The sequence below is a fragment of the Trichosurus vulpecula genome, chromosome 3, assembly GCF_011100635.1.
Source record: "Trichosurus vulpecula isolate mTriVul1 chromosome 3, mTriVul1.pri, whole genome shotgun sequence".
Taxonomy (NCBI): Eukaryota; Metazoa; Chordata; class Mammalia; order Diprotodontia; family Phalangeridae; genus Trichosurus; species Trichosurus vulpecula.
The window spans coordinates 304,527,801-304,543,780 of NC_050575.1; the positions used below are offsets into that span (position 1 = coordinate 304,527,801).

The 15,980-nt window shown below is 36.7% G+C and overlaps 1 protein-coding gene across 1 annotated transcript in view; it reads right to left on the reverse strand.

The window, feature by feature from the left end:
* The window catches only part of LOC118842519 (disintegrin and metalloproteinase domain-containing protein 32-like), a 132,867-nt gene that overhangs the window by 15,521 nt on the left and 101,366 nt on the right, over positions 1–15,980 (reverse strand). The window contains exons 15-17 of the mRNA XM_036749997.1: positions 8,420–8,528; positions 7,208–7,391; positions 5,572–5,658 (exon numbers count right to left, since the gene is read on the reverse strand). Coding sequence (XP_036605892.1) covers positions 5,572–5,658; positions 7,208–7,391; positions 8,420–8,528 — 380 coding nt within the window. The remainder of the gene's footprint in view (positions 1–5,571; positions 5,659–7,207; positions 7,392–8,419; positions 8,529–15,980) is intronic.

The window sequence follows — 15,980 nt, forward strand, 5'->3', positions numbered from 1 at the left end:
CCAATCTTATTCTTTAAGGGACTTGATTTCATCAGTGGATTTTTTTCCATTTTTTCCATTTTTTCTTTTACCTCCCTAATTTGGTTTTTAAAATCCTCCTTCAACTCTTCCAGCAATGCTTTTTGGGCTGGAGACCAGTTCACATTACCTTTTGAGGTATCAGATGTAGCTATAGTGTCATTGTTATCCTCTTCCAAATTGGTATTTTGATCATGCCTGTCTCCATAAAAAGAATCAATGGTCCTCGGGTTTTTTGTGTTCTTCTTCATGTTGGTTAGCCTTTTCCTGGCTTTACAATAAATTTCTGCCTTTGGGGCTCAGGCTCTCTGTCCCAGCTTTCTTATTCTGGGGATTGTGAGTCTAGTTGTTGACTTTGTGAATTATAGCCTTCAGTTTCCTGAGGTGTGGGGGAGAGGTCTGGCTCCCTGATGTCTCTTCCCCTAGGGTTGCTCTCCAGCACTGTGGCTCTTCAGCAGTGGTCTCAGCTTTTTATTGTTTGAGCTGGTGTGGGCACTTCCCCTAGGGGAGCAAGATTATGTCTGGGCTCCTGGTGTTGACCCCTGCTGGCTCTGCCCCTCTGGGACTCAGGTACTGCCACTACTCGGCCACTGAAGCCCCACTTCTATCTCCTCTGTTCCAGCGTTCTTTTTTTCCAGAGGAATTCTCTGGGTGAAGGGGGGAGGAATTAGAGCCATTTACCTGGCCATTATGTCTCCCGGAAGTTCAAGAAGCCCCATTTCATACCTTTGGGCTGCAAGCCTCAGGAGTTGGTGTTTCACGGCCGGTGGCATTGCGCTGCCTCTTGTTGCTTCCACAGACTGCCGTCCTATGTTGGGAGCCCTGGGGATCTCCGCCGGTTTTGGGCACCCAGCTTTCTCCCAGCCTGTCTCCCACATGGGTTTCCCAGCCGGCCACTTCTGCTTTGGTGCCTTCTGGAGCAGCTCCACACACCGAGCACTCTCCAAGCCTACAGATTCGTTCCTTCGGCTTTTCAGACTCTCCTGCCTTAGAAATTTGTCCCACTCAGACTGCTCGCAGTTTCTAACTCTCTCAAAACTGCTCAAATTCCCTTTTTTATAGGAATCTGACAGACTTTGTGAGAGAGCTCCGGTGAGACACTGTTTTCATGTGGACATCTTGGCTCCACTCCCCAATCATACTAAATCTTAAAATTAACAGGTTTAAGCAGCCTAGTATACACTACATTTGCATTCACACACACATATAATATATATACATATATAATACCTATCTATCCATGCGTTATATATGTATATATAATTCTTTTTTATTCTGTATTTGACAAACATCAACAAAAATGAGCATTTCCATATACAAAGAATAGAAAAAATTGCTTATGAAACTACAAATCAACATTACACACAACTTGAAATTCTTTTCAAACTATGCAATAAATTCAACATGTTTCAAAGTTTCAAAGTTGTCCTCCTTGTTTGTGTTTCCCTTCAAATCTTTTTTCTTCGGTCCATTTTTTGTAAATGTTGCAATGACTTTTTTCCCCTTGATCTTTTTTCTTGTTTTGGCATCACTAGTCATGGTGATGTCCCTCCAGAATCTTCCCCTCAACTTAAAAAAAACCAAACATCAAAAAACCTTGAAACAAATAAGCAAAACAAATCTATATATTGGCAATGTATGAACGTATTTGTGCTTTCAGTCTTCCTAATTTTCTCTTAGTCTCTCCTTTCATCATTTCTTATGGCACAATAATATTACATTACCTAAATATCATAATTTGTTCAGCCTTCCCCCAAGTGATATGCACCTACGTTGTTTCTTGTTCTTTGCTCCAACAAAAAAAAATGCTGTGATAAATATTTCTGTACGAGTGGGTCTTTTCCCCCTATCTTTGGTCTTTTTGGATTATAAGTTTAGTAGTAGTATCCCTATTCGTTCAAAATTTAGTGATATTTTAGTCATAGTTTCAAGTTGCTTTCCAGAATGGTTAAACCAATTCACAGTTTCACCAAAAATGCACTAGTGTATCTGTTTTCTCACTGCCCCTATGATTATCATTTTCCTTTTTGTCTTCTTTCCCACCTGATGGGCATGAGGTAGAAATTTAGATTTGTTTTAATTTGCATTTCTTTATTAGTTATGCATTTTTTCACATAGCTATTGATAGTTTAATTCAGGTTTCTTCCTTTAAGAACTGCCTATTCATAGCCTTTGATGATTTATCTGGTGGGGAATCTATCACATATTCATCTCCAACTCTCCGAATCTTTACCTTCTTTCAAGGTAAAATTCAAGTGCTACCTCCTATAAGAGACCTCTCCTGATCCCTCAGTTCTGGTACCACCCCTCCCCCCAATTACTTTGTGTTTAATGGGTTTATGTTTTGTACTTACTTATATGTATACATGTTGTTTCCTTCAACAGGAAATTCCTTCGGGGTAAGCATTGTTTCACTTTTGCCTTTTTATTTCCAGTGCCTATTGCTGATGGGTACTTGGGTGCTTGTGCGTGGACCCTAATTCTAACATCACATTTCTCCTTAACCTCTACTTGGGTGCCTGTTCCTGGACCCCAATTCCAAAACCACATCCAGTTCCAAAATCACATCTCTCCCTAGCCTCAAAATACTATCTCAGGCAATTCCTCTCTAGTTCAAGGTCAGCATGTATTAGCAAAATACTTATCTCTACTCCTGATACTGCATCCAGCTGTACCTATAGAATTTATTAGTTTGGACTCCCCATGTATGTGCTAATTGGCTGTGCACTGGGCTAAAATGATATTTACTACTTACTGACCTTACTGATATGTATCCCAGACATAGTCAAATGTATACTCCCTTACATTCATCTTGCCTAACAAGACATTTGATGGAAGCAACCTGTATATTTCCAGTCAACCCTGACTGTTAGTTGATTTAGTAATGTTTCAAGGCAAAAACCACACCCCCAGGTCACCCCACCTTGGGCTATTTCCCAGTGAACTCTGGGTAAGATACCTGTGCAGTAGATAGAAAAAGTGCATGTTCCTTTAAGAACTGACCACCCCTTAACCACTCCTTAATCCCCAAAACACCTAATTGACATGTTTCACCCCAAAGTATTGTATATAAACTTACCCTGTCCCCCTGTAAGGTTGCAGTTTCCCTAAGAACACTTGCCTGCTGTAAAGCATAATAAATCTTTGCCACCTTGACTTAAAGAATGCTTGAGATTGTGAATTCATTCCAGACAGGCCCAACCCTCTCCAGTACTCAAGTCCTTGACGGGTACTCCCCCTCAACTACCCTGTCTGGGAACTCCAGTCTTGGGGTTCCTGGACCTTGTCTCCCTCAACATCACAATGCCTAGTACATAGTGAGTACTTAATATTTGTTGAATGAGTAATTAGGCAAACAATTGGCAATTATTGAAATCTACTCAATTTTAAGTCAGGGGAGTTGGATTTTAATCTTAACTTTGCTACTTAATACATATATACCCTTGGACAATACATAATCTCCCTCAGTCCCATTTTCCAATTATATAAAATATTGTTAATGATTTCTGTGATAGCAATGAGAGTACCTTATAATGACCCTTCCTTGAGTTGAGGAATATCATTTTAGAATAAGCCTCTATTTCAGTATAAATGGGAAGTCAAGTGTCTGGTTCCTATGTTTTGGTTCTCCTTAACCTCAGTCCTTTTACAACAATCAATTTTTTTGTGGCCAATGACAGAAGAGCAGATTTTCTCTCCCCAGAAACACAACAAACTGCCATCAAAGCCACTGACTGGGTTGTGAACCCAGAATGCTTATGTATTTTCTATATACAATAACTACCTGTAGGAAATGGCTTGCATCGAGAAACCCATTTGCTCCATAGAGATGTCCTTTTTCTATGGACCAACAAATGCTATGTCTTGAAAATGAATGAAATAAAGCCTTCTACCGATTTACACTAAAATTTAAACAGTATTTTCTGAGCCAGGCTTAGCTCAGTGAAGTCCAGTTGCTGGGCTCAGGTTTAGAAATCAATGAATACTCTTGGACCAAAAAATGCAATAAAAACAACTTTACTTAGACCTGAGGTTAAAAAAGATAAAATTCATAAAGTTAAAAAGTATACTATTTCAAATAAAATATTACTTCCCTCTTTATAGTCACAATGGCAATAAACATGGTTAGATCATAAAGTCTCTGTTATCCTTTTATAAGGTTTAAAGAAGATTTTAATCAAGTTTGATAGAACTGGAGGCAGTAGACAACTCTAAGGAGTGCAACAGCAGACCAGTGGAATTCTGCTAAACCCTGGGGTTTGCCTTTTACACCTCAGTCAGCAAGGAAACCAAAGCAATAACAATCCTAAGAATGCTCTCCCCACCTCTTCAAAGGTAAAACGGCTCTATTAATAAAAGTGCAACCCCTACGTTGCAATGAGTTTTCTTTCCACAACATCTCTAAATTCCCTTCGAATAAAAAATTGGGGTCTGTGATCCTATGAACCCTTAGTAAATTGACCAGCACAGGACCCACTTTTTAATCTCTTCAGCCCCACACAAATACAAGTACAATATGGCCAACAAGCAGACACCTGCAAAGGAATTCCATTCTAATGGGGATAACAAAGCACCAGATCTATCTTCCCTGGGACTAGAAACTCAGGCACTGGCTGAGAAGGAAACCTGTACTCAGGTACAAAGGAAAGGAGGTTTAGCTACTTCAAGACAAAGAGGACTGAAATTTCAGCTTCACTAAAACTGTATCCTTCACTGTGGATACAGGCTCTCCAGAAGGAAAAAAATTAGGATCATGTTCTGTTTAACCATCACAAAAGGGCAACTTTTTTGGAGGTCTAGGTACAGGAATGGGGTAGAGCACCCTAATTGAACATAGGCTATCATTTCTAACACTATGGCTAATTCCACAGCTATGTAGAAATAAACTGATGACATGACAGATGAAACTGACTCTATCTGCTACATCCCTCCAATCTTCCCAGCCTCCTTGGAGTAGGGAATTGAGGGAACAAGCAACTAGAAGGTCATTGTCATTGACTTGTATCCAAGAATGATGCTGGTAAATGTTTAACAACCAGCCCTCCCCACCCCCAAAAATAAGCATGACACATTTTTAAGTTTAATCAGCGTTGTTAACATTTTCTCCATCACCTTTTAAAGTCTAGAAATTGACAAAACTACAAATCTAGCCTTAATTTGTAGCATTTGCCAATTTCTGAGGTGTAAAAGCTCATACTAAAAATTTGACAATAGGCTCTCCAGAACTGGTTCAACCCAGCTCCAGGACACTTCTGCCTGTATCCAAAGGCATAGGAGCTATAGCATAGAGCATCTTAGCCTATGTTAGCAAGTTCACGTATATACCACAGATTCTATGCCCCTTAGAAATCACTGATTTGTACTTTTATATTCATAGATTGGATAATTATCTTAAAACTTTCATCCTAAACTAGCCTTAGCTGTTTTTTAATACAACTGTAAATTCTGAAATGATATTCATAAGTACTAAAAATGATGATGATAAAGGAAATACCTAAATCACAAATTATAGTATACCAAATGACACTACTGAATTAAAATGATGTTACTTACTCCACGTGCATAGCACCTTTCTTCTGAACAAGTTTTTGCCTCCTTTATGAGATTATTCATATATACACACTCAGAATTAAGACAAAACTAAAAAAAAAAGTCCATATCAGATGGGCCAAGTCATCTTAACTTTCTATTAATTTTTGTACAAAAAAATCAATAATTAAAGATTGTCAGAATTTGAGATGAAACAAAAATTTATGTGGACATGACCACTTAATTATTGAAAGACAGTATTAAGTACACATACAAATAAATGTTATTTTTTATATCAATGTAGTCCCTATGTCTGTTTAAGGAAGTTAGAGATTTCAAGACATGAGAATCTCTGTTATAACATTGAACATTATTAACCTGTGTAATGATAACATGAAAAGATGACTAAACTATTTATCATCAGAGGACCTGAATTCTAGCATTGGCACTGCCATTGTATTAACTATGTTGACAGTTGGCAAGATATTTTATTTCTCTAACACTTAACTTCCTATTTCTATTCCCATCCCATTTCTATCTCCATAAAGGCAGTAGATAAAGTAACAGGCCTTGGATTCAGGAAGAAAGACCTGAATTCAAATGTGGCCTCAGACACTTATATGACTCTGGGAAAGTCACTTAACCTCTGTTTGCTCCAGTTTTCCCAACTGTAAAATGGGGATAATAATAGGACCTACTTTGCAGGGTTGTTGTGAGAATCAAATGAGATAAGTGCTTCAATCAGTGCCAGATACATAGAAGGCATTATGTAAATGTTTATTGTCTTCTCCTCTTTCCCTATATCTATTTGGTAAAAAATGGGTATAATAATACCTAATAATAATGCCTCACAGAGACTTGATGAGGAAGTGCATGTGAAAGTACTTTAAAAACCATAAAGTATTACAAAAATATAAAGTATTCTTTATTTGATATCTTTGAAATAATAAAAAAACATAAAATTTCCAAGTAGATTTTACTACTTTTATTAACCTTCATCATAACCATTGGTTAAACTTGCTTCATTTATTTTTTTTTAGAAAATATAGCTTTCAATATCAAATAAAAGGTTCCTTGCCTAAAGAACCATATTTTCCAACTCAATAATAGCATGCCATAAGCTGGATTTACTGAGCTTTTAAAAGCTCTATACCTAAATGTAGTATCTGGGAGTCATGGCCTGTGTTCCCTATGTCCAGAGCAGCTTTGGTTTATCTTGGTTCTCAACAATGTTACGGTCAGGAGTGTAGTTTAATAAATGAATTTTCAGCCTCCTAATTTCATTGTACAAGTTCTGGATTGCTATGATTTAAACTGTAATTTATATTTACATGTGTAAATTCTTATAAATATAGATCATATCAGTATTGTCCTGAATAAGTGACTTTCAAAATGGAAGTGCTCCTGGAATCATCCTGGGGACCCTTGAGGGATAGTACAGTTCTAAGTTTAAATCTGTGACTCAGAGAAGGCATAATAGGCTACAGAAGTAACAAAGCCACTATGGCCAAGCAAGATTGGTGGCAAGATTTCTGGGTATTCATTGAGGAATGATCTGTTTATATTTTCCTCATATTCTGTACTGAAAAAAAAGTGAACTTCTATGTTTTAATAGAAAATAAATACGTAATATTTTCTTAAAGAGATATTAATTATTTACCTTATTACTATCACATGGATTTCCATTTGCCATCAGCATTGGATCTGGAGTATTTAGCTGAAACTTGTGATCTAAACTTATACATACAGTGTTTAGCACAAAACTATATATCACAGCAACATTTTCTCGAACATATGGTTTTCGATATGGGTATGTACAAATTAACTTTCCACAGAGGAGATTCCTACAAATATAAAAAAGAAATTGTTAAGCACATAGTGGGAGAACCCTAATCATCTGATTTCTAATGATACCATTTGATGAAGTTAAACAATGTGAGGGGGACAGGCAACAGAGACAATAGAATATTAAATGAAGTGTAAAGATGTAAAAACATTAATCAGTCAAGCCCGACAGAATTAGAGGGTGGCTTTGTTACCCTTTTATAAGTTTAAAGAAGTCTTCAGCCAACCTTGATAGAATTAGAGGGTAGATAACATTCAGTCTAGACAATAGATAACTCTGAGGAGTGTGAGGTCTGCAAAGACAAAGAAGGAAGGACTTAACGAAGAAGAACCTGTGAGTTCACCTTTCTAAATCTATAGTTCACAAGCTTCCACCAGTGTACTTATCTTTAATAGTCAGTCAGTTGTATCAGCAAGGCAATAATCACAGTATAGATGATAATTGTCAAAAATGCCTATGTGGTTCTGTATAGCAAAATATATGAGACTCTCCACATAGAAGGTAGAAGAAGTAAACCATTTATTCAGACACCAGAGAACCAGATCCTAAAACCAATTAAGTCTACAACATCACAGCAGAGAACCCCTCCATCCCACAACCTTCCACCCCCTACTGGGGCCTTGCCATCAACAAGCAAACTTAGAGCACAGCTATCATACATCTGCTATCTTTCCCTCAGCTCTGACTGTTATAACTGCTCTCGTAGCATTTCCTGTGACACAATTTCCTTTTTCTCTCAGCAAGCTGCTCCCACCACATGTGACTTAGACTTCCTGTGATATAAGCAGGTCCCATGGCCTATTAATGGGTGGAAAAGATCTTCACATCTAAATTGCTATTACACCAGTAGATACAATTAGCTCAAAACAAAGACATTTACTGAGATGACATCATAAGAATAGTAGCTGCAAAACATACTTCCCAAAATCCTGGGCTATGCATTCTTGAGCTGTTGTAGAGACATGATTCCCACTGAAGAAATCACTAATCCTTCTATTTATCAAAGTAAATATTTTCAAAACATACCTCCAGTTACAGAATTTAAATCTATTTTCTCCTTGCCGGCCACAATTCCCAAACCTATCTTGCTGACTATTGATTTCTTCATAGCAGGCAAAGGGACCATTTTTGGAACCTGAGAATTTAGAAATAAAATTAGATAACCACTTTCTTTCTCACTCAGACTACATTTTCCACATATTTGTCCATATGCGTGGTGTGAACTCCCTGACTGGTATAGCCAAGGATCTTTCTGGAAGTATGAATGGGAAGAAAAGGCATATGTCAGGGTTGTCCAACCTTAGGTTTTTATTGAAACAATAGACAATATATCTTGATTTGCCATTTTAGTGAGAGCTCTGCAGTAGCTTGACTTCATTTACTAAAACATTTATGTAAATTTCTATACTTACACTGCAGGCCGCATGAGGCCCACAGGCAGCATTTTGGACAGTCCTGGCATATGTGAATAATTATCACATATCTGTCATTGCATAACATAATACCTCACATCCTGTCTCTGCTTGTTGATGATTCCACTATGTCTCAAAGCCCATTGATTTGGTGATAGTTCAACTTTAGTCCTAAAATAACAAGGCACCTACATGGAGTACCACTAAATTGAGAATGTCTTCCTGAACCTGCAAATGGTAACTCTGAATGATGAAATGCACTGGAAAATGCAGTAAATAGTAAATTTTCTAGCCAAACAGAAGAGGTTGGTGATTTGGAGCCTGAATTAATCATTATATTATATATGAATTATTATTAAGAATCCACCAATCACCTCCTGAAAGAGATCCCAAAATGAAAAGTCCCAGGAACATTACAGCCAAATTCCAGATCAGATCAAGGATAAAATATTGCAGGCAGTCAGAAAGAAACAATTCAAATATTGGGGAGCCACAGTCAGGATGACACAGGATTTAGGAGCTTCTGCATTAAAGGATCTGAGGGCATGGAACATGATATTCTGGAAGGCAAAGGAGCTAACCAACTTTGAGGGGATAATACCAAAAAAATTAAGGAGTGAGAAACAGGATTAACACTAGCAACAGGAGTAAGGGAGAGGTAGAATGGGATAAAATGAAGAGGTACAAAAGACCTATTACCATGGAGGGTAAAATGAAAAGGTGAGCAATGGGCATAGCTCGAACCTTACTATCATCAAAATTGGCTCAAAGAGGGAACAACATACACAATCAGTTGAGTATAGAAATCTATCTTACTCTATAGGGAAGTAGGAGAAAGATAACTAACAAGGGGCGGCAGGGGGTGGGGTGTGAAGACTGACCAAAGGGAGGGCAGATTGGGGGAGGCAGTGGTCAGAAGCAAAACATGGTGGAGGAGGGAAAGGCTGCAAGGAGATAGAGAAGGACAAATCAGAGGAAAAATAGGATGGACGGAAATACACAGTTAGTAATAATAACTGTGAATGTGAATGGGATGGACTCTCCCCTAAAATAGAAGTGGATAGCAGAGTGGATTAAAAAACACAATCCTACAATATGTTATTTACAAGAAACACATTAGAAGCATAGAGGCATACACAGAGTAAAGGTAAGAGACTGGAGAAAAATTTATTATGCTTCAGCTGAAGTAAAATAAGCAGGGGTAGCAATCCTGATCTCAGACAAAGTGAAAACAGATATAATTAAAAGAGATAATGAAGGAAACTACATCTTGCTAAAAGGTACCATAAACAATGAAGTAATATCAATGCTAAACATATATGCACCAAGTAGTATAGCATCCAAATTCTTACAGGAGAAGTTAAGTTGCAAAAAGAAATAGACAGCAAAACTATACTAGTGGGTAACCTCAACCTCCCCCTCTCAGAACTAGATAAATCTAACCACAGAAAAACAAGAAAAAAGTTAAGGAGGTGAATGAAATCTTAGAAAAGTTAGACACAGTAGACCTCTGGAGAAAACTGAATGAGGATCGAAAGGAATATACCTTTTTCTCAGCAGTACATGGCACCTACACAAAAAATGACCATGCACTAGGGCTGATGCAGAAAGGTAGAAATATTAAATGCATCCTTTTCAGATCATGATACAATAAAAATTACATGTAATAAAGGGTCATGGAAAGATAGACTAAAAATTAATTGGAAACTAAATAATCTAAACTTTACAAATCATAGTAACAATCAATAGCTTCATCTAAGAGAATGACAATAATGGGACAATATCTCAAAATTTATGGGATGCAGTGAAGGCACTTCTTAGGAGAAATATCATATCTGTAAATGCTTACATGAATAAAATAAAGTTAATATCAATGAATTGGGCATGCATATTAAAAGAACTAGAAAAAGAACAAAATAAAAATCCCCAATTAAATACCAAATTAGAAATTCTGAAAATCAAAGGAGAGATTAACAAAATTTAAATTTAGAATAAAACTAAAAGCTGGTTTTATAAAAAACAAAAAAATAGATAAACTTCTGGTTAATTTGATTTAAAATAAAAGAAAGAAGAAAATCAAATTCTGGCATCAAAAATGAAAAAGGTGAATTTACCACCAATGAAAAGGAAATTAAAACAATAATTATGAGCTATTTTGCCCAACAGTACACCAATAGATCCTTAGTGAAATGGATGAATATTTACAAAAGTATAAATTGCCCAGATTAAGAAAAGAAGAAATAAAATAGTCAAATAACCTCATTTCAGAAAAAGGAATTGAACAAGTCATCAATGAACTCTCTAAGAAAAAAATCTCCAAGGCCAGATGGATTTACAAATGAATTATACCAAACATTTAAAGAACAATGAATTCCAATACTATATAAACTATTTGGAAAAATAAGCAAAGAAGGAATCTCACCAAATTCTTTTTATAATACAGATATGGTGCTGATACCTAAATCAGGAAGAGCCAAAAGAGAGAAAGACAATTATAGATGAATTTCCCTAACGAATATAGATGTAAAAAATTTAAATACAATATTAGCCAAGAGATTACAGCAACTTATCACAAGGATAATATACCATGACCAGGTGGAATTTATACCAGGAATGCAGGACTGGTTCAATATTAGGAAAACTATCAGTATAATTGACCATATCAGTAACAAAAATAACAGAAATCATCAATAAATGTAGAAAAAGTTTTTGACAAATTACAACACCGATTCCTTTTAAAAATACTAGAGAACATAGGAATAAATGGAGTTTTCCTTAAAATGATAAGTAGTATCTATCTAAAACCATCAGCAAACATTACACGTAATGGGGATAAGCTAGAAGCATTTCCAATAAGATCAGGGGTAAAACAAGAATGTCCATTATCACCACTGCTATTCAATATTGTACTAGAAATGATAGCTTTAGTAACAAGAGAAGAAAAAGAAATTGAAGGAATTAGAATAGGCAATGAAGAAACAAAGCTATCATTCTTTGCAGGTGATATGATGCTATACTTAGAGAATCCTAGAGAATCCACTAAAAAACTTCTTGAAATAATCAACAACTTAAGCAAAGTTGCAGGATATAAAATAAACCCACATAAATCATCAGCATTTCTATATATTATTAACAAAGCCCAACAGCAATAGATAAAAAGAGAAATTCCATTTAAAGTTACTGTAGACACTACAAAATATTTGAGAGTCTACCTGCCAAGACAAACCCGGGAACTATATGAACACAATTACAAAACACTTTTCACACAAATAAAGTCAGATCTAAATAATTGAAAAAAACATCAGTTGCTCATGGGTAGGCCAAGCTAATATAATAAAAATGACAATTCTATCTAAATTAATTTACTTATTTAGTGCCATATGAATCAAACTACCAGAAAATTATTTTGTAGAACTAAAAAAAAAATAACAAAAATTCATCTGGAAGAAGAAAAACGTCCAGAATATCAAGGGAATTACTGAAAAGAAATTAAAGGGAAGGTGACCTAGCCATACCAGACCTTAAGTTGTATTATAAAGCAGCAATCATCAAAACTACTTGGTATTGGCTAAGAAATAGAGCAGTGGATCAATAAAATAGGATAGTTACACAAGACACAATAGTCAATGACTACAGTAATCTACTTTTTGATAGACCCAAAGACTCCAGCTCCTGGGATAAGAACTCACTGTTTGGCCAAAAAAAAATTCTGGGAAAACTGGAAATTAGTATAGCAGAAACTAGGCAAAGAACAATAACTTACACCTTATACCAAGATAAAGTTAAAATGGGTACATGATTTAGACAGAAAGGGTGATACCATAAGCAAATTAGGAGAGCAAGGAAAATAGTTTGCCTGTCAGATCTATGGAGAATGGAAGAATTTACAACCAAACAAGAGACAGTGAACATTATGAAATGCAAAATGGATGATTCTGACTAAATTGAAAAGTTTTACACAAACAAAGCCAATGCAACCAAGATTAGAAGGGAAGCAGAAAGCTGGGAAACAATTTTTACAGACAGTGTCTCTGATAAAGGCCTCATTTCCAAAATATATGGAGAACTGAATCAAATTTATACAAATACAAGTCATTCCCCAAATGATACATGGTCAAAGGATATGAACAGGCAGTTTTCACAGGAAGAAATTAAAACTAGAGTCATATGAAAAAATGCTCTAAATCTGGGCTGTCCAAAATGTGGCCCGAAGGCTGCATGTGGCCCACAGTGCAATTTATGTGGCCCACCTACAAGCATAGACATTTACATAAATGCTTTAGTAAATAAAGCTGAGCTACCACAGAGCTCTCTCTAAAATGGCAAATCAAAATATATTGTCTATTGTCTCAATAAAAACCTAAGGCTGGACAGCCTTGCTCTAAATCACTATTGATTAGAGAAATGCAAATTAAAGCAACTCTGAGGTAACACATCACACCTATCATATTGGCTAACATGACAAAAAAGGAAAATTATTAATGCTGGAGAAGATGTGGAAAAATTAGAACACTAATACATTGTTAGTGGAGTTTTGCGTTAATCCAACCATTCTGGAGAGCAATTTGGAACCCCAAAGGGCTATAAAACTGTGCATACCCTTTGACCCAGTAATACCACTTCTAGGTCTGTATCCCACTGAGGTCATTAAAATGGAGAAAGGATCCACTTATAGCAGCCCTTTTTGTGGTGGCCAAGAATTGGAGATTGAGGAGATGCCCGTCTACTGGGGAATAGCTAAACAAGTTGTAGTATATGAATGTAATGTAATACTATTGTGCTATAAGAAATGATGAGCAGGCCGACTTCAGAAAAATCTGGAAAGTTTTGTATGAACTGATGCTGAGTTAAGTGAGCAGAACCAGGAAAACATTGTGCACAGTAACAGCAACATTATGCAATGACCTACTTTGACAGACATATCTTTTCTCAGCAATGCAATGATCTAAGACAATTCCAAAAGTCTCATAATGGAAAATGCTGTCCACATCCAGAGAAGAACTATGGAGTCTGAATGCAGATTGAAACATACTATTTTCCCTTTTTTTCTTTGTTTTTTTTTTCATTTTTCCCTTTTGTTCTAATTCTTCTTTACAACAAGATTAATGTGGAAATGTGTTTAATATGATTGTACATGTATGTCTATGTCAGATTGCATGCCATCTGGGGAGAGGGAGAGGGGAAGGAGGGAGAGAAAATTTTAAACTCAAAATCTTATAAAAGTGAATGTTGAAAACTAACCCTAAATAATTATTTTTAAATAAGTGAAAAAAATTCCTACATTGGATATTACAGAATAACTAAATTATATCTGAATTCTAAGGTCTTACAAGATTGGAGCTAGTAGTCTTGAAACCACAATGACAGTTCCCCTTAAGAGAGGTCATAGCTTATAGAATTCATTGTTTGAGGGAAGTGAGGGGATTTGAACAGCAAGTAGTTAATTATGTGAATTTAATGTACCATACTGACTCCATCTTGTAACTCAACTCTGGAACTAGCTCAGTTCCTTTTCTATTCAATTATGAGTCTATTCGAATTTCTGCCTTTTGAGAAAACTTTAGTCAGTTGTGGAAATTGGGAGGAAACACTTAATGCATCATTTGAACCTAGCCCTATATGGCGGAGGAACTGGACCACCTCTATCTGCTTTAATCAAGGACTTAGGTTATACTGACAAGAAACCCAATCAGATCCAAAGATTGATGCAAAGAATATTCTCACAATTTTACATTTCAAGCAATCCATATGTCTTACCTTAAAACTGGCCCCAAAGTGATCAGTTATTGTTTCATATTCCTGTTTTTCCACATTCCACATTCATAGGCATTTGGGGGAGTAGGGCACCTCTTTTTCTGAATTCAGGGAATTGTACCTGTCTGTTCTTCCCCTCCCAGCTTGGAAAGTCCCTAATCTTTCCTCCAATTAGAAATTGGATTACCTAATATTGTATTGTTTTCTTTTAATTAATTGGTCTTATTTGATTGTTTTTCGGTATAAAAGTCTGTCTCCCCCTGTATTCAGGGTCCAGGGCTAAGCTAAGGAGGTCTGGTGCTAGTATGTTAGGCAATTACCATGCTTTTCTCAATAAATCAATATGCTCAGAAGATCAAACCTGTCTTTCTTCAGTTATTTCATCTTTCACTCACCACATAAGATTAAACCTGATGGTTTTGAGGCCCTTTAGGGAGTCTGTAAGCTAACAGAATATGGGAAAATATTGACAATAATATTTTTTGAAGGTTACTACACCACATAATATTTTGTCTACCACCAGTTTGTTTTTCTCTCTGATATGAAAACTCCCAAAATAATATTTTGTCTACCACCACCTTGTTTTTCCTCTCTGATAATAAATCCCCAAAATAATACTTTTCCCTGACACCTAATACACAATTCAGCTAGCTCCAGGGAGGCCACCTAAAATTATAGTATAAAAGCCTTGCTCTCAGAAGAACATTTACCACACTCCCTTCTCCAGCAGGAGCACCTCCTCCCACTGGGGCAAACCCTTCTCTCCAGCAGAAGCACACCTTACCACTGAAGCACCCTTTCCCCTCCACCAGGATCATGCCTTCTCTTCCAACAGGAGCAGCTCTTCCTAGTGGAGTACCCCCTTTCTGCCCAATGCAGCATTGCCCTTACACGAGTTATATTCTGTGATAATGTGTATACTTCAGTTGTATGTCAGGTCCCCTTTTCCTTTCTTCCCTCCCCCCTCTTTCCCATTACTTGCAATAAAGCTTTGCATTGAACTGGCTATTGTTTTATATGTTATTCTCAGCACCTGAACTCTTAGGTGTTGTTTTCCCCATGTCTCTGGTTGGCCTACAGGCCTTTCCTCTGACATAAACTGGGTACCCAGAGAAGGACATAACCTATTGCTGCACCTACACTAGGGGAGTATGACACTCTGAAGCCAATTGTAGAAAAGTAGGGTCAACAGGAAAACCCTATGTCCTCCCTTATGCCAAGAGACTAGCACAAAGCTCAAAGTCAACCCTGGGATGACTAAGATTTCTTAAGATTTTATGAACTAAGAAAGAGCCAGTGACAAGACAAGCCATTTGAGTCTAAAATGGTACCATCATCCTAGCCAAATCTGGATCTACATCTCTGGTATAAGCTCCATTGGTCACATAATTCACCTTGGATTCTTCCCTAAAGAATACGTC